The sequence below is a fragment of the Molothrus aeneus genome, chromosome 2, assembly GCF_037042795.1.
Source record: "Molothrus aeneus isolate 106 chromosome 2, BPBGC_Maene_1.0, whole genome shotgun sequence".
Classification (NCBI taxonomy): Eukaryota; Metazoa; Chordata; class Aves; order Passeriformes; family Icteridae; genus Molothrus; species Molothrus aeneus.
In genome coordinates, this window is record NC_089647.1 from 26,315,982 (window position 1) to 26,339,963 (window position 23,982).

The following is a 23,982-nucleotide window of genomic DNA, read 5'->3' on the forward strand; positions in this document are numbered from 1 at the left end:
GAGGTGGAAAAGAAACGGGGAAAATTTCTTTTGTCTGTTAGTAATTGCTCCTGTCTGAGCCTTGAAAGACACTACATCACAGGTAGTGTTGCTAGCAATGCTGTTGGAGTAATGAATTATGTAAACGAGCTACTGTGCTGTAACAAGGAATTTTTAAAAGGGGTAATCACAGTGCTAGACTTAATAGCTGTAGTATTTTTTACAGTTTGTCAAGGTTCTTTTTTAAAAGTTATGACTAATAGACCTGTTCTGATTTTAGGTTGGCAGCCACATCACTGGTGGAGATATTTATGGTGTGGTAAATGAAAACTCCCTGATCAAACACAAAATCATGCTGCCCCCACGGAACAGGGGTACAGTTACATACATTGCTCCTCCAGGAAACTATGACACTTCAGTAAGTCTCCCAAACAGCAGCTGCTGGTATAATCCACGTCTCTTTTATAAGGTTGATGTACTCTTTCTGTTCTGCATGAGGCCAGCTAAAGTGTTTCAACAAGGTGTCTGAGTTAATGATCACTTCTGCTACCCTGCCTGCAGGGGTTGCATTATTATTTTGTGCAGGTATTTTCTATGTTTGTGGCTTCCCAATGGCATTCCACTGTGCCATGTTTGATAACCTCTGTGGGGATCTACAATATCTTATGAATATGTAAAATTCACTTGCTCTTCAAAAGCCTGTTTTTAATGTATGGTGTATCTTGCTCTGTTTTCCCCCAGAGGCCTTGTAACTATGGGAGAGAGCCTTCCCTTGGGAGGTGATGATTGCATGAGAGATTCTAAGAGCTCTGTGGTGTTACCAAAAGCCTGTGCAGAGTAGTTAAAGTGAGAATTTATGTGCTGGTCCAGCGTGCGGCTGTTTGCTTACTTCACATGTCTTTGTGTTAGGATGTTGTGCTAGAGCTGGAGTTTGAAGGTGTGAAGGAGAAGTTCACCATGGTGCAGGTGTGGCCGGTACGCCAGGTCCGTCCTGTCACCGAGAAGTTACCAGCCAATCATCCTTTATTAACTGGCCAACGAGTCCTGGATGCCCTCTTCCCGTAAGTGCTTCCTTTTATTTTGTACTGTGTAAGAAATCTCTCCCTCAGGGGGAAGCAGAAGCAAGAGGCCTTAGAGCATTAGGTTTTTTTAATGGTAAGCTTTCGCCATGTGTCACAGCATAATCTTAAAAAATATTTAGCTGAACTTCTCGTATTTATTTGGCAGGTGAACCCACTGGTGGAAAAAGGAAGTTTAACAAAACTGTTCTAGGTCATTAATCTTGAAAAAACTGAATGTGCATAAACTTAACATAACCGTGCCACATCTACAGAAAGGCTAGAAGTTTCAAGCTTGCTATCTTCATTTGGATGCATGAGTAGGATATCTTTCCACGGTCTTGAGGATGTGTAGTTTCCAATGATTTTGAGGTTGCCACTTAGGAAAACTATTGCACTTAACTGTAACACAAACTGCTCATTTAAGCAGCTAACTTCTAAGACCCTGAATTCAGTTATTTTGGTCCTGAAATATTGTGCTCCTTATTTTCTATAAGGCACAGCTCAGTACAGTTGTTCTTTTCTTAGCATTTCCATTCCATCGCTGCTTCCAGCTGTGAAAACTGCTTTGTCTCAAGCCCAAAAGTCATGCTGTTGTATCAGCATAAGTCACATACTTCAAGGACAGGAGAAGAAAAGGATTGTTTAATCCCTCAATTTTTTCGTTTCGTGAAATACCTCTGTGTTTCTCACCTAGAACATTGAATGTGACTCCTGCCATTCTGCTTTTCATGAGGGAGTTCTAGTGAAAAATATATTCTAAGATGGGAAAGAGCTGTTTTTTAGTTCCTTGCAAATCAGAGTCCTTTTTCTTTACTCAGGTGTGTACAAGGGGGTACAACAGCGATTCCTGGGGCATTTGGTTGTGGAAAGACTGTGATCTCACAGTCTCTTTCAAAGTACTCCAACAGTGATGTCATCATTTATGTAGGCTGTGGAGAACGAGGAAATGAAATGTCTGAAGTACTGAGAGATTTCCCTGAGGTTAGTATGGAGATTTCATGGAGAGTAAACCTTCCTGGGAAGACTTGCTATCATACTGGTATTGTAACTGAGTAAAATATCATGTTGGTAGAGTGACTTGAAAAGATCATCTTGCCTGCTTGAAGCTCTGGCAAAAATCCCTTTTGGCTTGTTAAAGAATTATTTCAGTGACCCCTCAATAAACATCTGGACTAGTTTTTGGGTGTACCTTCTAAGTTGGTTAAAATAAAGCCAGAATGAATGTCAGAGAAGAATTTAGCACAGTTGTAAGCATCTCACCTGTTGCTGGTCATGTCTCTAACTTGACCATGCATAGAAAATGCAGCATCCATTTATAAATTGCAGGTGGTGATACAGTTCCCAGGTATTAGTTTGACATGTTAAGCTTTGGAATACCTTTTGAATCAAGTAGAAGATACCTTGTTAATAAAAAAACCACAAAAACAACCAAGCAACAGATTTAGCAATCCTTGTACCTGTTCTTATGTTTTAGTGAAGGTGTTGTGACAGGGTCGGCTAGTATGAACTGTCAGGTAGAAACTTTACTGTCAGAAATAGGGGCTAGAAGGCTTGGGTGTGTTGATTGGTGACAAGGTGTCAAAGTCAAGCCGAGGTAGCCCTGAAGAAGGCAAATCTCAAGGTATTCATAAATGGAATTCTACACAAATATCAGGGTGTGCATTCTGTTGTCCAGGCACTTGTAAAGCTTCACTGAGGTTAAAAATGTGGTTTTATGACCAGTTGTCAAATACTAACTTGGCTTCTTGTAGATGGGGGGAAAAAAGCCCTCTAATTCCTTATGGACTTATGACAGCAGGCTAAGAATTTTTAGCTCTTTCAGCCTGGAAATCTGAGAGAGGACCATGTGCTTCCTAGTGCAGTGGGTTTGTCATTACTTACTTGAATGGGATCTACAGAGATTTGGCAGTTGCAGAAGATGAGGTGAGGCTGAAGCATGTACCTTAACAAATTAAGCTGTGTGCAGTCTGAAAGACAAACCAACATGTCCTAAAATTTTGACTCTCATCTTTGCTCTTGGTAGAGTAGCTGAGGGGAGTATCCTGATACAAGGCAAGTAAAACAGTAAAAAAAAAAAAAGCAGCAAAAAATTAACAAAAAAATCTTGCTACTGTTACAGTTTGGGTATTTTTCCTTTTCTTGCATTTTAGTTAACAATGGAAGTTGATGGCAAGGTAGAAAGCATCATGAAGAGAACAGCTCTAGTAGCAAATACTTCCAACATGCCCGTGGCTGCCAGAGAAGCCTCCATCTATACTGGTAAGATTTACAAGAGGATAGAGAAAGTTGTGTGTATAAAGCAAGCCATCATGCTCTAGTATATTCAATTCCTGAGATGACCATATCAAGAAGCCAGTTTAGTTTCAGAAGTAAACCTTTTCAGACTTTGCCTGCACCAAGTCTTAGTATCTTAATTGAATCTGGCTTGCTTGCATATAATTGCCATTTTTGAATATTGAGTAAATTTTGTTTATAAGGTGAATTTACTGTGCCAGGACTTGTGTAGGTTTTCTGCATGTGTTAATTCTGTAAGCTTTAGGTTTTGACTAGCTTTTTGCTGACAAGTACAGCTACTTAATGGACAGGGATAGTATTCTCTGAGCTGGTTGACTAATATTTCCTTTGCAGCCTCTTAAAGGCTTTTTTAAAGTTCTTTTTTATGAACAGTTGTCAAATAATTCAGGTAAAACACAACCTTTTTCTCACTCTTGTATTCTGGTGGTTTGAAAGGGAAGGAGACATTTTACAGTTAGAAGAGTCTTTGTTCATGGTTTCAGTGAGGAAAAGTGTCGGAACCCAGGAAGTTCCTCTGGCTGCCCTGGAGGACTTGAGCCCCTGCCCGGGGGGCTCAGAAACCTTGGCACAGAGCCCAAAATCTGTGTGCTTTTGATTTAGCCCTTGGAAAAAATAATTACCAACCTTATATGAAGAATTACAAGCCACGAAAGTTTAAGTAGAATGATAGTGAATTTATCACAGGGTGAAAAATAGATTTTTGGAGCTTTTAGAATGGGGGTTCAGGGGGCAAGATGGAGGAATCTGGGCATGTCCAGCCTTTCTCCTTCTTCTTCTTGGCCTCCATCTTCTGCTGTGATGTTGGCACTTTTAGATTGGTTTAGAGTAGAAGCTCACTGTCTAACATGGGTGATGGGTATTGGAAAGTAATTGTAACTATTGTACACATAATTTTTAGTATAAAAAGATAACACCATCTCTGAGGCGGGCAAAGTGCCTCTGACTGTCCTCTTGAGTGGACCTCGGTAGGACAGGAGAAAGAATTTTATAGATAAGATAAAATAAACAACCTTGAGACCAAGAAATGAAGAGTTCTGACTCCTTTGACTGCTGGGTTGGGAAAAGAGACTTTCTAACCCATCTTGGGGTCACTCTGACCAGCGAGAGACCCTGAGAGGAAAGAGTATCATCAGTGACATTGCAGCGTCTCTTCAAAGAAATACACATGAATGTAAGATGAATCTGAGTGGTCCATAAACAAAAATGAGGTGAGTGAGAAGAAATAAACAGAAAAAAAAAAAGACAGCAGGGACATAAGTGGGAAGAAAGAGTAACTTCCATTGTCTGTTTCCATCAAAATGTAAATCAAATAATTTGGTTTATTTACATATTTATGATGACATATAAGCATAGAATTCCTTTCTGCACTGTATCCTGCAGCAGGCTGTTGTCTTTGTCACAGGAATCACCCTGTCCGAGTATTTCCGGGATATGGGCTACCATGTCAGTATGATGGCAGACTCCACTTCCCGATGGGCTGAGGCCCTCAGGGAGATCTCAGGGCGACTGGCTGAAATGCCAGCTGGTGAGTAGTCTTTCCTCAGCCTAGGCTTGTACATGCAGCCCTTCAAACTGGGAGCCTCTGACTGAATCTCTCTGTGTTGGTGTTTGCAGACAGTGGTTATCCAGCCTACCTCGGTGCCCGGCTGGCCTCTTTCTACGAGCGAGCCGGGAGAGTGAAGTGTCTGGGGAATCCTGAGAGGGAAGGCAGCGTCAGCATTGTTGGAGCGTGAGTGTTGCTTTGCTTTGCCTCTGCACCTGTTTTGTATGACACTATTGGAATTAAATACCAATATAGCCGGATGGAACATGCCTGGGCTTGTCCTGGCCCTTGCTGCTTGACCAAAGGCAGCAGCTGTGGTGGTTTCACCTGAGAAACACCTTTGGCTAGCAGTGTGCTGCAGCTGGGCACCTGGGACAAGTCCAGGCATGCAGGAGCTCAGGTTTACCACTGGCGGAGAAGCTTTAAGGAAAGGAGTTGGGTTCTGCTTGAGGGTCTGATCCAGAGCTTTATTCCTGGCCCACAGGCCTCTGAATCCAGCAACCCGAACCGCGTGGTTGCTGTGTCTTTTAACGCCGGGGAGAGGGGGAGGGAAGGGAAGGGGTAGGGATCCCACCAACCAGGTAAGGGGGGGGAAGTCTCAGGGGACAAATGATACCTGGATGGCCCAATGTCCCCAGGGCTGAGAGGCATCCTTTGAACTCTGCCAATCATTTGACGCCCTTCTGGAATGCCAAGATTGATGGACAGCACTCAGCAGGGGGCAAGGGAGGGGGAAAGGAGTGGTGATTGGCACCTGGGGAAGGACTGGGAAACTGAGGCAAACCATGACATCACACTGCAACATGACACGGTACCTTTTTTTTCAGACAAAAAGGTCTCGTTGCTCTGTGCAGCTGCAGAACTTAAAAATATGGGAGTGAGTAGGTAGATGCTTAGTCTCTGTTCACCCAGAACTGCTGCTGAATTGTGCGTGGGGGCAGAAGAAATGAATGCAGACAGGTAGCTCTGTGGGATCACAGGCACAGCAATTGGATCAAGTGGCTCAGGGAAGAATGTCATTAGGGCACTCTGAAAAATATCTCAAACCATGCTCAGAGCAGGAAAGAAGGGGCAGTTAGAGCAGTAGTGTGTGCACTTGGAGGCATAATGAATCATGACTCTTATGCTCAAATAGAGTTGAATTCCATGGAGCAGTGTATCTCAGGCTGTGATGTGCTGTGAGGAGCATGTTGTCTGCAGGCATTCTCCTAGGTTTGTGTATCATACCCTGGACAAAGTGGATTCCCTTTGTTTTCAGGAGGGCCCCTGGCATATGCAAGAACACCCAGAACTGATTTTTTGCTCTGCTTAGTTCTGTTCACAACATACATACATAAGGGCTTTCTGCTTTTGAGATTGGAAGACTACTTTTTTTTTTAATCTCTGTGAAGGCACGTATTGGAGTGTCAAGCACAAATGAAGTAGTTACTGTATAGGTGAATATCAAAAATAATTCCAAATTGGTATATTGTTTTCTGTAAAATCACTGCACTGTGTATTCAGGATGTTCTATCAGCACTCTTGCTGAATCTGTTATAGTTGAGACAGGTTTGATGATCCAAGCTGGAGTTACTACCTGCAGCTAACATGACTGAAATTACACCTTAATACTGTCAATCAGTCACTGATGTAACTATTTCATGGTATGCTTGATATTACCCCTGTGTGGATATGCATCAAGCACTTTCTGTAAACATATTGCAATCTGTTATTTAGTTGAAATCATGTTGACTTTTCTGGTTTCTCTGCACTGAGCTGTGCAGTCAGTCATATGTTCAGTACTTCAGTTTGAACTGTGAAAGCCACTCTGATAACCTTTCCCTATCTTTTCCTGCTCAGTGTCTCTCCCCCAGGTGGTGACTTCTCTGATCCTGTCACATCTGCTACCCTGGGCATTGTTCAGGTACGTCTCACAATGTTGCAGCTCTTCTGTCCACTTTGTTAGACTCCAAATGGTTGTACTTCACACCATTTGTGCCAGTGGCTGGGGGTGTGCTTCGATTTGACACAGGCAGCATTGTAGGGTGTTTTGGGAAATGTTCTAACACTGTGAAAGGCGACCTTGTGAGATGTTCTCAAACTGATGTGTTTGAGATCCCTTTGGAAGAGGGAGTGAAGACAGCAATTCCTTCCAACACTGCCTGCTCAGGGATGTCTGTGTCCTTTCTAAGTGCTGCCCGTTGAGCTGCACTGCAAATGTATCTGTTCCAGCTGAGATGGAAAGCAGACCACTCTTAATATAGGTGTTTTGAAACCACAAAAAATCCTCAGTGAAGCTGACTGGGAGTGTCTTGCAACTGTTTGCAGTTTTGGGAAAAGCAGTTACATCTATTCGGTCTCTGCTTTACCTAGACTCCAATATTGACATTGCTGTGGCTAAGTGCTCCTCATGAGCAATCTCAAGCTGAATAAATCTGAACTCAGCTTAAAAGTTGCATCATTTTTTGAGAAGTGTTATTTGAATGTCACTGCTATAGTTACCAGGCTCCTGGGCTTCCATTTGTGAAACCTTTGCTATGCTACATTAACTCCAACTTGCTCAACTTCCTCTCTATTTTTTTAAATTGCCTTCAATTATTTTAGTTCACTTTTGATTTGGAGAGGCTGATTGACCTTTCTGGCTCCTGGCAGGTTTTCTGGGGCCTGGATAAGAAGCTGGCCCAGCGCAAGCACTTCCCATCTGTGAACTGGCTGATCAGCTACAGCAAATACACGCGAGCCCTGGACGAGTACTACGACAAACATTTCACAGAATTTGTCCCTCTCAGGACAAAGGCCAAAGAGATCCTGCAGGAGGAAGAGGACCTTGCAGAGATTGTGCAGCTTGTTGGGAAGGTGAGTGACCAGATGTGGTGTCATTGAGCCATCCTCCATTTCCTTATGGGTAGTGCAGGCTTTTGACCATATCTTTGAGTAGACCTGATGGATACTGCATTGCACACAGAAGATCATTGGGAGGTGTCGGACTCTCTCACCTCAAACTGTGCTTTATTCCAACTTTCCTACATGTTGTTTGACTTCTAATGACAAATAGTTTTTCAGATTTGCTAAACCTTGGCTTGGTGCTGCTTTTCTCATGTAAATGATATTGGGACATCTACTGCTTGCTTTAAAGTTCACTTGCTTCAGTGTTCTATTCAGTTCTATTGATGATATGCCCTTTGCTGCAACTAAAAGTACTATTCCATTGGAAGCAGTGTTCGTAGAGGAATTATGCAAACCCATCTTTACTGTTGAAGTTGTCTGAAGGGTTACAGTTTATTAGAAACCATGTTGCCAGCTGCAGGACAGAGGTCTTGGCATTTACAAGTTGGCCTGTAGAAGCAATGTGAAGTCTGCTTTTTAAAGAACTTGTGATTATCTGTTTTTTCTTTTGGAAACCTGTGACATATGGCTCCATTTTGCAGGCATTCTTTAATTTCCTTTTTTCACTTCAATGTTTTGAAGAGAAAGCTAAACTTGGACAGGAAAATTTCAATTGAAAGCTCTCAGAAAGGACCTAGTGAAAACTGTGTTTCAGCTTAGCACTGTAAATATGATAATTGGCAGGTTCCTGGCACATACTTGACAGTACTTTAATTCTGTGATGTTCAGATGAACTATTATGATTTACAGAGCTGTAGTAGTGTGTAGTAACATGTATTAAATACAGTTACACAGAGGAAGTTTGCTCATGGTGCTCTGTCTCTTCACTGACGTTCTAGTCCCACCAAGACGAGACCTTTCATCACATCTTGTCTAGTAGAGCTCTCTTCTCTTGATGTGTCTTTGAAGAAAAGGAAGTGGGGTCATAGGACCTTCTGCAGTTCTCTATTTACAAAACCATCTTCTAAAAGGGTGGTTTGCAAAGCAGGGTAGGATGAGGTCCTTGGTGTGGAAGGGATATTCATAAGCCAGTACTTGTGACTAGGCATTGTTCTCACGATAGAATTACTGGAACCGGTGATTTTTTTCTCAGAGATGTTATCTTTGACAGTTCCTTTCTGTCAGGGCTTGGCTAACAACTGCAACAAACCTTTAGAAAGGGGTAATTGTGGAAGTACAGTCAGTGTAGTTTTTTCTTTTTAGAAATGAATTCTGAATTCTGTTAGTCTCCTCATGAAAGAAGGTCCAAATTTCCTGTCTAGAAAGGAAGTTGGGCTACTTAAAGCTTAATCAGGCCCCTTTAGCAAAAGGATGATGAAGGTGGAGAAGAGCAACCAAGAGCCAAGTGGTGCCAAGAGCAGTAGTGTGCAGCAGTTGTGCCTTTCCTGTGGAGTATGAGAGGAATTTTCATAAAATCCTTTTCTTTTCTTGAATGCCAGGTGGGAAAAGGACATTGGTAAAGGTGCAGACTAGTACCAAATCCTTTAGCTTGCTTCTTGATCTAGCATGCTGAGATCTAGTCTTTCTTCCATAAGGGTTGAGGAAGGTAAAAATGAATTTCTCTCTATGTAGGAGGGTGATGTTTCAATGTATCTCATAACAAAGCCGTGTGCATTTTCAGTGTCTGGTGGCTTTTCCATGGTCTTAAACAGTGGGAAGGAAGTTCCCTTTATCATCAGATAGACCTAAAGCAGACTTACTGAGTATTTGGCTCATCTTAATCTGGCAGTCAGTTAAATTAGCTATTCTAGAGCAGGGAGTGAGAAATACTCAAAAGACAGAGTTCTGCTTAATCCTGTCTTAGGAGGGTGGGAAGACAGGTACTGAAAGACAGCTGTTCTTGGCCAGGACATTCTGTGTCTTCATGACCTTAAGTACTAAACTAACTGTTTACCTTACTTTTCTAGGCTTCCTTGGCAGAAACAGATAAAATTACCTTGGAGGTTGCCAAGCTGATCAAAGATGACTTCTTGCAGCAGAATGGTTACACGCCTTATGACAGGTGAGATCTGACTGGCCACTCTGCCCTCTTAGTCCTGTGCAGTCTGGATTGATACAGTTATTTCACATGGAAGCTGACCAGTGCAGAAATTCATGTTACTCTCTGTAAAGAAGTGGAAGAACTGTGCTTAGGTAGCTCATTCAGCAGTGCATTCACATTGTCTTACCCAAGGCATGCAGACCCCTTCTGAAAGCAAAACCCTGCAGAACCCTCCTGTATTGTTCTGTTAGCCAATGTTTCTGCAGTAGAATATCTGAGGAGGACAGGACTGCTTTATTTTCATAGACAACATCCAAAGTCTTCCTGTTTATTCCATCAATACACAGGGAACTGCAAGAATCTGCTTTCAGTTACTGTTGCATAATTCTTGAGTAAGTTTGATCCATCAAAAAAAACCCTTACTCTCTCTTTCTCCCTAGTGAACTCTTCTTTTCTTCTTTCCATGCTATCCTTGTGTTTTAACAGCCTGACAAGGGGCCTTTTTGTACTTCATCTCACTCCCCAGCCCAGGTAGATCAGGAAGTCTCGAGTACTTCATCACTAGAAATGTCAACATCCATCATTTTGTAACAGTGTGCCTTTGATCAGGTTACTAGGACAGGTATGTGCGTATGCTATAGGAAGCACAGGAAGTAGCACATAAATAATAATGAGGTGCCTTTTATGGGACTCACCTACCCATTAAAAATGGAACTGCATGAAGTGCTCCTGTCATAGAGAAACTCCTTTTCCTGTGGGCAAAGAAACTTGCAGAGCTGTCATCCCAGCCTGTTAGGAGGAAGCCTGCTCCCTTGATGGACAAAACAGGAAGGAGGAATTCTGTTGGCTGCTCATTGTTTTCCTTTACTTGTTAGCATTGGCACAGATTGAAATGTGAGATTTGTAGAGCAGCAGTTCCTGTTCACTCCTGTTTTGCCTGAATGTTTGGGTACTGCTTCAGAAACCTCAACTTCATTCAGCCTCAGGATAATTGTCTTGGCCTGCAATTTGACCATTTAAAAATGTGGGATGTGTTTGAGGCAGCCCCTCTCCTTTGGCAGTATACATTAAAAATCCCTGGAGTAAAGCAGGCTGGCACTCTTTTTGTCAGGGAAGGATGCTGATACTGTTCCAAGATGCCTGACAGGTCCTCTTCTGTTCCATCAGGTTCTGCCCTTTCTATAAAACAGTGGGAATGCTTTCCAACATGATTGCATTTTATGACATGGCACGCCGTGCTGTAGAAACCACAGCTCAGAGTGACAATAAGATCACGTGGTCCATCATCCGAGAGAACATGAGTGAAATCCTCTACAGACTTACCTCCATGAAGTTCAAGGTATGTTGTAAAGAATTGGGTTGTCCTGCTTCCTGTGAGCTTCCAGGGCCTCTGGAAGACTAAGTAGTAAACACACCCATGAGCTTTGATAAAGGTCTGTGAACAGAGACTCTTTGCCATCATTTTGAAGATAGTAAAGAATTGTTTTGTGAGCAGAGGTCGGTGCAGAAATCCAGTCAGCTGATACTGACTGCACACAGCCTTGGCAACCCCACCTTCAGCATTCTCTTTTATGTTACATATAGTCATGGTAACAGTACAAGCATCTTTTCCAATTTGCTTTGGGGGTTTTGTGATAAAATTCTGTAATATTATAGCATGTTCTAAGGAGACTATTATCAGAGAGAAGCAGCCTGAAGCCAAACATGGGACATGTCATATATTATTGCAGGAGTGTTTCTTTCTTTAACTTCTATTTACAGTAGCTCAGTTAATATTTCTTTCATTCAGTTTCTCCTGGATTTAAACTTCAGGCTGCTTATATCTGTCTCTAATATAAAAGAGACTGCTCAAAATGGGGAGAGGAAGGGAGGAGAAACTTTAGCATGGGCTTAAGACAAAACAAGTGGATTGGAGCACCTGCTCTGGGTAACTTCAGTAGCTGTCATTTTAGGGTACAGCTTTAATAAAACTCATCCAGAGCGTGCTGGTATAGCAGTTACTGGTAGGACAATGGTAACCTGTAATACTGACTGATCTCCTCTATGAAATGAAATGCTTATTCTGTTAAAACTCATGTAAGTCAATACTGCAGATCTTTGGAGAACAAGTCGCAGTAGATTAAATACGTGTAGAATTAAATATTCTGCCATGCCAATGTATTCTGTTCCTGCAGGGTACTGGCTTGTTTCTGCAGTACGTGGGTTCCTGGTATATATTCTCAAAGCATCAAGAACATAACAAGATGCCCTTGGGGACATGAGCTTCTTTGAGAGCTGCTGATGTAGATAGAATAATTAAAACACTCCCTACAAACCCTGGCCCACCAACAGGCACCCGTAGTACAGCAGAGCAGTGGACAGCATGGCTGAAAATGGGAATCCAGAGAGTGAATATATGTTAAGTGGAGCTGGACCTCTAATAGTTATGAAAGGAAAATTGTATTCCCCAGGGCACAGTCTGACAGGTGTGAGGATTCAGATGTCCTGCATCCTGGGGTTTGGGTACTTTGGAGAGACAATGTAAGAAGTAGTGCATCCACACGTGTAAGGCCTCTGTGTTTACCAAGAGTTGCACTGATCCAGAGGATCTTAGCACTCAGAGGAGCATGGTGAAGACATTGAACAGATTTCACAGCCTGACAGTTAATGCTTCTTGCAGAGAAAGCCTTGCAGCCTCAGAGCAAAGCTGATAAATTTTTTGCCTTTGTCTTTCATGAAAAATATTCTGAGAAAATGAAGCTGTACAAAGAAATTTTTGGGATTTTCATGATTATGCAATACATTTTAATTTGAACGAAACAACCTCTAAAGTAATTGCAGAGTAACTCTTCCACTTACTGCAGATGCACTGCATTTGGTGTGGGGATAGGAGCTGGTATTAATCACTGCAGCTCTTAAATCACACAGCATTAACCAAGACCCTCAGTGTTTTTGATAGCTTTCCAAATCAGTTGCTTTACAGTGCAGTAACCACTGCTCATGAAAAAAAAAATCTCTTTCCAGTAACCATTCTGCCTGCTCACTAATGTGGGAAGAGAATGAGATTTAAACCCTGTGGCTGTTGGTGAGACAGACAGGATGCAAAGACAGAGCTACAGTGCCTGTTCTGCAGTTGGCAAGTGTTGATCCCGAGTCAAGAGGTTACAGCAGTGGCAAACCAGGGCTGACTTAATTACCATGGGCTTTTCCTGATGGATCTGTTTACTTGCTGTGTTCTTTCAGGACCCTGTCAAAGATGGTGAAACAAAAATCAAGGCGGACTATGCTCAGCTGTTTGAGGACATGCAGAATGCGTTTCGAAATCTGGAAGAGTAGACTCGACCTCTGTGACCACTCCAGTTTGTCCTCTCAGTTCCTCATCTCAGCTCCTCTGCTTCCCTACCTTACAAGAATGATGCAACAGTACTTGAGTTGATAAATAACCCTGTGTTTCCCCTGTTCATACTCAGAGAGCGTCTTTACAAGAAACATTCCTCTTAGTTTGTATTTGGCATTGCTTTGTGTGTCTGGTGAGTGATGTGTGAATGGGCCTGGCTGAGTGAGGAAATGCTGTTGTACACTTCTAGGGTGGGAAAAATGTCAGCTTTCCTCTCCCAGCTCTCCTGGTAACCAGTCTTTCACCTCGGGGTGTAACCAGTTGAGCTGCACTGGCAGAGGAGGTGTAGGTCTTCATGCAGTCATGCAGTACATTGCGAGCTGGCAGTGGGAAGGGCATTTACACCTGCCACTTTGCTAAGTGACTATCAGACATAGAACTCCCTGTTCTCAAACAGAATTTTTGACCATATTCTGATGACATGTTGACACAACCAAAAATCCTTCACTACTCTATCATTTCTGAGTCTCTCAGCTGAGTCTTTTGGTACTGAAATGTGGTAGCTCTGGTCCTCTTCAAGAAGGGACTAACTAGAAGATAAGCATATGCAAGTGACTGGTATCATTTTGTACACTGGAGAAATACAATTTTATCTTCCTGCTTAATACAGATAGGACTGTTGGACTCAGCATCAGCTAAAATCACAGCTACAGGTGCTCAGCTTCCAGCAGAATTTTACCTTCTTGGCTCCCGTTCATCCCGTAAATTTTCCTGACACTCAGCTACTTTACTTTGTGAAGCTTGTGATGCTGCCATGTACTGCAGGTCATGGTTGGCAAGGTACAGTGATGCCACACGTGCTGACCACAGCGTGGTCCTTCCTTGGTGGTGCTCTGCCAGTGCAGTTGCCCCCAGTGCAACGCCCAGGTTATGCCAAGGAAAGGAAAGCACGTGCTTAGCCTTCTTCCTCCACCTGTGCTCACCTGGCCTGTTGGGTGGTGGCACAGAAGGTCCCCAGTTGTTGTGTAAGAGGAATGTATGATGCTCAGCTGGGGGCAGGGGATGAACGGGGGAGGGTTGACGAGTACAAATGTATTTACTCCTGCCTTGTTGATTACAATGCAAGAGAAACCAGTGGCTCTGGTCTTCTGCTCTGTGCTCTGGAAGCACTCTGTCAAGCAGCTGAAACTGCTGCTTCTTGGGCTTTTTTTATTGGTAAAACTAGACTGAGATGAGAAATGAGCAGAGCACAGCCTTTCTGTTAAACTCCCGAAGCCCAGCACTCATCCCATTGCTCCAGAGTGCGAGAGAGAGATGCTGGCATCCTCTCCAGTCTCTCCCTCTCGATTGTGTCAGGTGGCATTCCATGCCCAGCTGGGTTCCAGCTGCCACCTACGGCTTTGTTAGTCCTGAGACAGCACCTGTTGTTGGTGACACTGTGCCTGCGTGAGCGTTAACTCTGCACTGAAGTATTTCCACCGGCGCCAGCTTTGAACAGTAGTGATGCAAAGGGATCTTGTGCTACGGACCAAATGCTGCCACTTCCATTATGGTATCAACCCACTGTTTGTCAGGGGAGAGCCCAGCTGTAACTTAAAGGGATTGACTATTTTTGGTTCTCCCGAAAAGAAACTGCTCCTCCAGCTGATATTCTGGTAGTGAACGCTTAAGTTTACAGCTCACTAAACTTTTGGTGTATGCTGCTTATTTTATCAACGAGCATGTGTGAATGAGTAGTCACCATCCAAGCCCTTGCTGGGCTCATCGTTTGTACCCTTCACCACTGTACAATGTAGCATTTCATGCTAGAAACCAGATGTTCTTATCTCTTTAAATAGAGGATGTTATAAACTTTACAGAAGATGTCTTAAGATAATGCAGTTCTAATATTTATTGTGCTGTACCTGGCCCTGAAGTGTGACCAGTTCAAAGTTTCATATATATTTTTGTCCTTTTTGTTTTGTGTCTGTTTTCAGTGTTGAGATTCTGATGTTCACTGTGTCCTGCAAGTCTTCCTTCCACAGCTGTGGGAGGAATTACAACATGGGCAGAACCCCACCACCTACTTTATCTTGTATATTTCATAATGTACGTTGCTGGAAATTGTGTAAAAAAAATAAATTAAAAAAATTGTTCAAGTCAATGAAAATAAAATTGATTTAAATTAGATTTTATCTGTCCTATTTTTTTTATGTCAAACCAAACCTATGCTAAACAGTGGTGTACACAGCAGCCCATCACAAAAGATGACAGCTTGCTTAGAAAAAATTACTTCATCACTTGAGGGATTTCTTCAAAACTGCAAGCAGTTATTTGGCATGGACTCTACTTCAGTTCTCCCATTCCATTACAGCTTGAACAATCTCCTCACACGTTACATGAATGAGTTACAAGTAGTAAATACTCTTGGAGCAGGTATTTTTAGCATTACTTTAATACAATAAAAGTATAACTGTAAGTTTGCCTCTTGCTGCCATGCAAGCAAAACAACTGTAGTTGTACCATTTGAGGGCACTTGGCACTTTGGATCAGAAGCTGAGCAGCACTACTGGCCACAGCAACTCCTTTTGAATAAGGAGTTGAGACCTTCTGTAAACAGCAACACATACATGAAGAATACACTAAAAACATCACACTTGGCCCATTTTGTAGATTTGATCACTCTGTAACATCTCTTTGAAGAAAGTGTTCTGGTATTTCATAGAATATATTAAGAGATACATCAAGCTGAAGGTCTTCAAGTAATTCCACCACCTCACAAAGGGCTGGAAGTCATAAGCTCATTTCCTGGCAACCATGGACTAGTACTTCTCAGTGGATGTTAAGAAATCCACGAAGTGAAGCGATGAGTTCAGGTTTTGGCAGTCTGGAAGTTACCAACAGGCAATGTCCTCACTTCATCCACTCGACTTTTGTGGATCTGGAAGGCCGGTGTCACCCAGCGGCCACAGGAACACTGGTCCCCCCTCCAGCTGAAGGAGCCCAGCTTTGACGAGCATTTGGGACACAGAAGCTGCAAGAAAGACCCAGGACTCAGTCTAAGACATGTGTTGATGTGGACTTAGTTAGAAATAGGCCAAAAAGCCAAACTGGAAGGGCTCTTTAGCCCTGGGGTGTAGCAGGCAGCTGTGCTGGCAGATGGAAGGGTGTGGAGATGCAGCCGCTGGGACCTGGTGGGATTCCAAGACAGTTTTACCAGGGTCCAAAGGACTCGGTCAGCCTGAGACCACAACAGGCTTCTGAAGTGCCACAAATCTTTCTCATAATAGAAACAAACAGATAAACCCTCTCCAAGATCCTGGCTGTTGTTGTCAGCACAAGCAGTGCATCAGCTCGTTTCCTTATGAAAGAGTATTTTACATTTAAGCATCTGCCCATAAGCTGTGAAATTTACATCAAAAAGGCTGGGGAGGCCTAGGACTTTGTGTGGGGGTTTTCCTTTCAGGGAAGAAACACAATTCTGCCTTTGCAAAAAAAAAAACCCAAACCAAAAATCCAAAGACTAAAAAGCACATGCTCCATTTCACCTGTCCTTCCATTACTCCGAGCAATGCCGGTTCCATCCACTGCACAGGCTCGATGAAGTATGAGGTGCACTTTTCCTGGCCATTCCCAGAAAGCCGTGCAGACTCTGTTATCCTCTTGTGGGCAAAGGCTGTCGGTCCCATTCCTTCCGTGTGGGACAAAATGCTGGAGCTACGGAACAGAGCACGTCTGCCCTCCAGGACACAGGAAAAAAGAAGTAAAACAAACGGGTTTTTTAACTGGGCAAATCTACAGACAATAGAAAATAAGGATATGGGCCTCCTGACTCTGAATAGTTAAACAGGAGTACAAATTATACATGTTTTTTGATTAGTCTAGAAGGTTCACAAGCACCACTCCAGGGAACAAAAGCTTTTGTATTTTGTAGTTTTGACCTTTTTTTTTTTTTTTTGCAAACACAGTATAAAAACTTAGGCAACAGCTCATCCCTGACCTGACAACAATGACATGCCCATTGATTCACACTGGTTATTCTACTCTTGAGTAGATTTCACAATGACATTTTAAGGAGAACTATAAAGCATTTTATAAATATATAAAAGTACATAATTTTTCGATATATAAAGTACCTGCATTTCCTGCATCTGTAGAGAACCTCTGTGTTCAAAGTTTGACATATAGTGGTAGGATCAACTGCAAAGACTTCTCGGGGCAAGTCTTGAGGTTCTGTAGAGGGGTCAGGACCATGTTGTGAATCAGGTCAGCTCAGCCACGCTGCATTCCTGGGAATGAGACAGGAGTGTGTCTCTGCCCCAGTCACAGCCTGCAGGAGCCACCTTCTTCCCTTTCATTTGCTCTCTCACCAATTCCAATAGATTAAGCTAAAAACAAAAGAGCCTCATCCCACCATGCCTAAAACTGGGATTTGCTTAATGCAAGGAACTGGGATCTAGACTACGGCCTCAACCATGGAAATAATGATATTTTGCTTTATGTTCTTACTTCAGCAGAAAGTAATGGTAGAGGAGGTTTCTGAGCAGTTGTGCCAATGTTTGAGTGCCCAAAATACAGAGTCAGCTTGCAAATGGGACAATTTGACAAAGTCAGCTTGCAAACTGCTAAGGATAATGGTACATAGAGGGCAACAGTACTGTGATGCAACACTCAGATCTTGCAAGAAAAGCTACAGATTACTATTTTATTATAAAATTACGCCAATGCACATGTATCTCTTGCAAATTAAAAGAGGAAAATTTACTTCATTACCTGCATTTCAACTTTATCTCAAGTTTTGCATGTTATTTTTTTCATCACATTGACATATTTTCTGAGGATGCTGTTTGCCTTGCCAGGGATGTAAAAATCACGAAAAATATCAAACTGACCTTTACCATTTTTTGCACTTTGCTAAAGAGCGCAGCTCCTTACAGATCTCATTTCCCACGCATCTCCCAAAGGCACATTTTTCCCCCCTCTCCCACTGATGAGCTGTGATTCCCTAGGGCTGGTGTAAGGTGAATGCTTGCCCTGGCCAAGTGCAGGCTCGGCTCCTTTGAGGGCCACACTCGAAGTCCAGCCCCTCTGACAGGGCTCATTCCGGGACAGCCTGTTCCAGCCCGTTCCCCTGCTGCGACTCTGCTACGCGCACCTGCGCTGCTGCCACTCACCGGAGAACCTCTGGCTGAGCATCTCCAGCCGGTACCGCTTGTAGAGCGCGCTGCTGGTGTCCACGGCGCACCCCATCGCCTCGTAGAGCTTCAGCTGCGCCTGGAAGCCCGAGTTCACCCTGCGGCGGGGCCGAGAGCAGAGCGGGGTGAGGGGGGCGCCGGCCGGGCCGGGCGGGCCATGGGGCGCGGGCGGGTACTCACTGCGCGTCCGGCTTGGCGGCCCTCACGGCGGCGAGCGCCTCCTGCCAGCCCAGCCCCTGCGTCTTCATCAGGTAGGCGGCGACCACGGCCACGCTGCGGCTCACCCCGGCGTGGCTGCAAGGCAAGGGCGGCCCGTCAGCGGCAGCGCCGCGGCCGCGGGCAGCGCCGGGCCCCGCCGCGGCCCCGGGCTCACCAGCGGACGAGCGCGGCGCCGCCGCCCGCCCGGGCCGCGCCCAGGAACGCGGCGCATTCGTCCAGGCGGCTCAGCAGGTCCGCGCCGGGCTCGTCCCGCGCCCGGACGTGCATGGCCCGCAGCCCCGGCACGGCCGGCGGCTCCTCCGCGTCCACCGTCAGCACCGCCACCACCCCCGCCGCCGACAGCGCCGCCGGGGACGAGCAGGAGTCCGCGCCGCCCACGTAGAGCCCCTCCAGCACCGGCACCATCCCGCCGGGAGCCGCCATGGCTGCGGGAGCCGGGAGGGAAGCGCCGCCCCCGGCACGGCAGCGCTTTCCGCTTCCCTTGCCAGTGTGGAAATTGTAATTTCCGTAGCAATCGTGACGCAGCTGTGCTTACCGGGGAGGCTCTCTCCTCACCTCGTCCGTCTTAACTCGTCTTTTTTCCCCCCACCCTTCTGTCTCCTTACAAGTGCTCAGAAAACAAATATGAGTCACAGGAGCGGTCAGGTTGCAAGGGACCACTGTGGTCCAACCTCCCCGCTCAAGCAGGATCGTGCAAGAGCACACGGTACAGGATTGTGTCCAGACGATTCTGGAGTATCTCCAGTGAGGGAGACTCCTGACAGACAACACATAGAATAGAAGTTTTCAGTTCCCCTTGAAGCTGCTAAATAGAACTTAAATACTAACCAGCAAAATAGATAAAGGAGTATAAAAGTAGACACACAGGATGCTGAATATAACTGGAACCAATGGATGAACAGATAATTAGGAATATAGTGGCTTTTGTAGCAAAGCCATGTGTCAAAAACGCCAATCACTTGTTTTTAAAATTTTAAAAGTTTAATAGTAATAAAATGGTTATAAAACTAGCAATATAATTAGGATAATAATAATTTGGACAATTTAAATTAGGACAATATGAGACAATAGCAACAAAGAGTTACGGATGTCCAGGTACCTTTTTCTTGGCAGTACAATCCTGAAAAAGGGCACCCGTTAACAGAGGATTAACCCTTAAAAACAATAGCCTGTTGCATATTCATACACCTCATACATGATGCATAAATTCCATTCAAACACAGGATTCTGTCTGGTCATCAGCAACTTCTTCCTCATAATCCTAACGGCGTCATCCTGCCCGAGTGAGGCAGGAAGATGTTAATTTCTCCTGACAATGGAGCAATAAATTCTTTTTCTCTGAAAGATTTAGGTGTCCTGTGACTGCTATCTCAGTGGGAGTCCTTTCTTTAGAAAAAAAGTATCCTACATAGCATAGTTTCTATTTTAACATTTTGTTATAACCTAAAACTATATTTAACACACTACTTAAGAGAATTAATACAGCATTACTTTCTAACACAACACATATAATATTCATTTTAATATTTGTGAAAAGCCAATCATAAAATATGCATTTTTCACACCATGTAACAAGAAGCAACAGGGCATGCCCTAAAAGAAGTTCAAGCCAAGGTCATCTACATCAAGTCAAGGTCATTAGGGGTGTCAGGAAAATCCACAAACACCAGAGGTTTATGTCTATAAAGGAGACAGAGGTGTCCTGCAAATTTATTCGAATAAAGGGAGAGTTCACTGGGGCACACACCCGTAAGGTTTTCTTTCTTGAGGTTTCGGAGGGCACAGCTGCCTTTTATCCTAAACTCCCGGCCATGTGTTGCCCTCTTCCTTTCCCCATTGCTGAGGTACTCGGCAGGTACAGCCTTCCTGAACTGCCTGCCACACATTCCCCCCTTGAACCTACTGTTTTACCCCAAAATTCAGAAGTTCAGGCTTGTGCAGACCCTTGTCTTTTTCAGGAACCAAGCTCTTTGGGCTTTGCAACAAACCTGCTGCCCAAAGTTGGCAGAGACATTAAGACCCATGTCAAAGACTTTAACACCCATACCTTCACCCATCAAATTGTTTGTGAAGACATTAGCTTTCCTCTCAGGGGCACTCAGTGAGTATAACCACCAGAGACCCCTTTAGATGACCCTCTAGGACCATAAAGGACTTCTGAGCTGGACCCATGCAAATTAGTTCTAGGAAAAGTGATGTTTCTCTATTAGCTAGGAAGTATACTGCAATGAATATGTATGGTCATGATGGAATTTTATTCTGGATACAGCTATATTAGGGAAGATACCTTCTGGGAATCCAGCACACTCATAATAAAGAATCCCTGCTTTCTAATACTTTAAATTGTGTTAGAAAGTTTAATTGCCAGCTGTTTTCTGTCTCACTCCACACATCTCTGGACAACTTGTTCCAGTGCATGATCACACACAGAGTAAAGTTCTTCCTCATAGTCAGGAGGAACTTCCTGTGCATCAGTTTCTGCCTGTGTCCTAGTGGCTGGCACCAGTGAGAAGAGCCTGGCTCCATCCACTTTTTACAATGGCAAAGTGCCAAATTTTGTTATAAAGACCATGGCTGGGACCAGAGACCATTTGCTGAGACCATACACTCTCTCCATGGCTGGGACACAGAACCTTACCCTGTCTCCACTATATGGGATAGAAGAGCCTAAAGTCCCTAACTCCCATCACTGGGGAATTGTTCTAGTGCGGCTCCGTGCGAGACAGCTGGAGGCAAAACTTGCAAAAACATCTGCCAGGGCCTCTGGGATCCTTGCATGATGCTGACTAGCCACGGAGGAGGTGACACGGGCAGTCACCTCAGACCTGATAAGGTGAGGCTGAAACCAGAGAAGGGAGATTGTTATCCCATTCCCGCAGGAGGGGCGGGCGGAGCTGGGGCGCCATGGAGCAGCCGCCGTGCTGCAGGAGGGATGGGCCGCCACAGAGATCCTGCTGAGGATGCTGCCCATGAGACACTTCCGCACCAGTGCCAGCAGACAGCATGCACCAGTTGCCAGTCTCGCTGGGAGATGGGCAGTGGGACAGCAGCTTCCAGAGCTGTGGAGTTTCCGTGTGCTGCTGGTGGCCCTCTGAGCAGACTGCGACGACTCTTTGTAGTTGAGATTGGCCCCAAGGTTTCCAAGGGTGCAAGGGCACTGCTTGAAGTTTGCTGCCATCCTGCCTCACCTCCCATGCCTGCCCTAGTGCCTGTGGGATTGTGGGATTGTGCAGCAGTCCAGCTGGGAAGCTGCTCAAGAGAAAGGCAGATCCCCTCTTTGGGTGGATCAGTCCTAAATCACATAAACGTGACCCAGAGGGTGTGCCTGTGTATCTGAGTAAGGGGAGTCTCTGACAGCTCTCATTTACATTGTTTTAAGCTACATAAATGTGCAAAATGTCCTCTTCCAGTTGCCATTGCCACCAGTGAGAAATGAAAGGTTTACTGAAAAAAGCATTTAAAAATGCCTTTTAAAATGCTTTTTCCAGTAACAGCAGGGGAAAAAAGTATACATACTGAAAAGAAAGGCAGGTGGAAATTAAAACCAGATAAAACTGTGTATGGACCTTACTTGTGAAAGCAGATAACAGTTGTAGCAAACTACCCTGGGGAAAAAACAGATTATTCATTTCTTGAGTGATCTGAAAAAGTCTGCAGACAACTGCAAGTTACTGAAGGGGCTATGAGTTTTACAGCAGGGTAATATTATCCAGGTATTATGTGAATACTAAGGGGTGGTTAATAATCTCTGTTAACCTTCAAATCTGTGAATGTGCAGGGGCAAACAGTACTGTCTGCAACTAAAACCAGGCAGGGCTGGAAGCAGGATCCCAAGAGACTGGCCCAGTGGTAGTGTTAGCACTGCAATCCTCCACACTGCTTTCTAAAGCCATGGATAATGAGGGAATGTGAAAAAGATGTGATTTCAAACGGAAAAGCTGTAGTGGGGGTAAGTACAAAGTCCCTAGGGCAGAGCCCACAGACAGCTCAGTACCCAATGACTTCACACAACCAAAACTGCACCCCCTAAAACTCACTGTTTCTCTGCACACCCCCTTCGCTGTGTTTGCCACCTGCAGCCTGAGGCCATGTGTCCTGAATTTGCTCATGACTCCCAAATTAGAGTAAATATTTCTTTTCAGTCTGATTTGCAAACGTTTGTTCTCCCCCCACCTCCGCCTCCCCCCATCATCTTCTCCTCTACCACCGAAAATTGTGATGTTCTCCCCCAGGTTCCAGGAAACCGTGTGACTAATTAAGCAGTTGGGGGGAGCTCAGGTGCAAAGAAAAAGCCAGTCAGATGATGGGCTGCTGCCCACTAGCTCCAGCAAGTGCATTCCATCTCTGCGTGTGTCTGCCCTGCTGCTTCCTAAGGGAAAGGAAAATGCCAGCCTTCTCTGGGCTGCCCACTCTGGGTCCTCACAGCACTACCAGCATCCAGCAAAACTGATTTTCCTGCTGTGGGAGCAAAAGTGCCGCAGCTTGGGCAGAGGCATAACACCCTCTTCCCTCCTAGAAGAATTTGTCTGCATCTTTCATTGCACTCTGTTCCTTCTGGCTTTTGGGTTGTTTGCGGTCTGTACATTAGAGGATTTGTGAGAAGAATCTGCAGCCCACAGCCCAGGTTGCCAGGGGTGGCACACAGCAAAGTAGTGGGGGCATCTTCAAAAAGCAATATGTGAGAGACAGCAGCTCTGGATTTCTGTGTCTTCTTCACATTTAAATGCAGTAGGAACTTTGCACAGGTCCTGCTGGTGAAGGGGCCTGGTACCATTTCTTGCCTCGTGGAGAAAGGGTGTTTTACTGAGCTCAGAACTCTGTGGGAGCTGGGAAGTCCTCCATGGCAGCATCACATCCCTTAGAGCAGGGACTTTCCAGCAGTCATCGTGCTTCTAGCAGCAAATTTATCTTCTGATTTTTGAAAGGCTGCTGTTCCCTGTGTAACTACACTCTGTGTGTCTATATTCATGTGTTTACCTTTATCCATATATCGGGAGGAAGATTTGCTTCATCTCCCAGCAGGAAACCTCAGACTTGCAGAGGCAGCTAGAGAAACACCAGAGAAAGAGGCTCATTCTTGATGCTCTGCAGGAGGATTTCATCACAGCCCTGCGTGGGTGGGATGTTCCTACCTGTCTCCACTCTCTCGGCATCTGCAGATATGCAGTTACTCCACATGTCAGACAAAAAAGAAGAGTTTTCCAACTGCAGATCTGATGCTCAATTACAGAATGGAGCCTGACAGCTACTACTACTGGGTATTAATAACTCTGCTTCACTTTATGGCTTTAACAGCTGTAGCGACCAAGATTTATGATGACACATTACGTTCAGCAATGCATCACATAAGGAAACTAATCTGACAGTGCCAGGTCACTGAGCTCACTTACAGGCTTTTAAGTGAGTTTCTTCTGCCAGATTTGCTGCCCTATTTACTGGATAAAAATGAACAACTTGCACTGTTTTAATATAACTCTGTACTTGCCTCTGTTTTGGCAGCCCACAGACTCTTTTCCCTTTGTGACAGTGCCTTCCCAGGAGCCAGTTGA

At 44.5% G+C, this 23,982-nt stretch overlaps 2 protein-coding genes across 4 annotated transcripts in view; one reads left to right on the plus strand and one right to left on the minus strand.

Moving 5' to 3' along the window:
• The window catches only part of ATP6V1A (ATPase H+ transporting V1 subunit A), a 31,656-nt gene extending 16,447 nt beyond the window's left edge, over positions 1–15,209 (plus strand). For both annotated transcript variants that reach the window (XM_066572136.1, XM_066572135.1), the window contains exons 5-15: positions 260–397; positions 889–1,040; positions 1,859–2,021; positions 3,191–3,299; positions 4,738–4,860; positions 4,950–5,064; positions 6,718–6,781; positions 7,510–7,713; positions 9,651–9,745; positions 10,892–11,063; positions 12,947–15,209. In XM_066572136.1, coding sequence (XP_066428233.1) covers positions 260–397; positions 889–1,040; positions 1,859–2,021; positions 3,191–3,299; positions 4,738–4,860; positions 4,950–5,064; positions 6,718–6,781; positions 7,510–7,713; positions 9,651–9,745; positions 10,892–11,063; positions 12,947–13,039 — 1,428 coding nt within the window. In that variant the 3' untranslated portion in view covers positions 13,040–15,209. The remainder of the gene's footprint in view (positions 1–259; positions 398–888; positions 1,041–1,858; positions 2,022–3,190; positions 3,300–4,737; positions 4,861–4,949; positions 5,065–6,717; positions 6,782–7,509; positions 7,714–9,650; positions 9,746–10,891; positions 11,064–12,946) is intronic.
• A 247-nt stretch (positions 15,210–15,456) lies between these two features.
• DUSP12 (dual specificity phosphatase 12) lies at positions 15,457–18,880 on the minus strand. 2 transcript variants are annotated; one of them, XM_066572138.1, is made up of 6 exons: positions 18,588–18,880; positions 18,395–18,508; positions 18,194–18,312; positions 17,156–17,252; positions 16,568–16,736; positions 15,457–16,053 (listed from the first exon to the last, which is right to left on the minus strand). In XM_066572138.1, exons 1-6 carry the CDS (start codon positions 18,854–18,856, stop codon positions 15,892–15,894), a joined length of 930 nt encoding a protein of 309 aa, XP_066428235.1. In that variant the 5' UTR covers positions 18,857–18,880; the 3' UTR covers positions 15,457–15,891. The 2 variants fall into 2 exon arrangements, with proteins under 2 accessions (XP_066428235.1, XP_066428234.1); XM_066572137.1 differs by having other exon boundaries at positions 16,568–16,754; positions 18,588–18,879.
• Between the last annotated feature and the right edge of the window lie 5,102 nt (positions 18,881–23,982).

What these genes read in the sequence shown, in the direction of transcription:
- DUSP12 (XM_066572137.1), bottom strand. Translation starts at nt 18,856, where the DNA reads ATGGCGGCTCCCGGCGGGATGGTGCCGGTGCTGGAGGGGCTCTACGTG. An exon ending in GGCGCCGCGCTCGTCCGCTG is followed by an intron (nt 18,509 to 18,587) that starts GTGAGCCCGGGG and finishes CTTGCCTTGCAG; the next exon opens with CCACGCCGGGGTGAGCCGCA. An exon ending in GCCGCCAAGCCGGACGCGCA is followed by an intron (nt 18,313 to 18,394) that starts GTGAGTACCCGC and finishes GCCCCGCCGCAG; the next exon opens with GGTGAACTCGGGCTTCCAGG.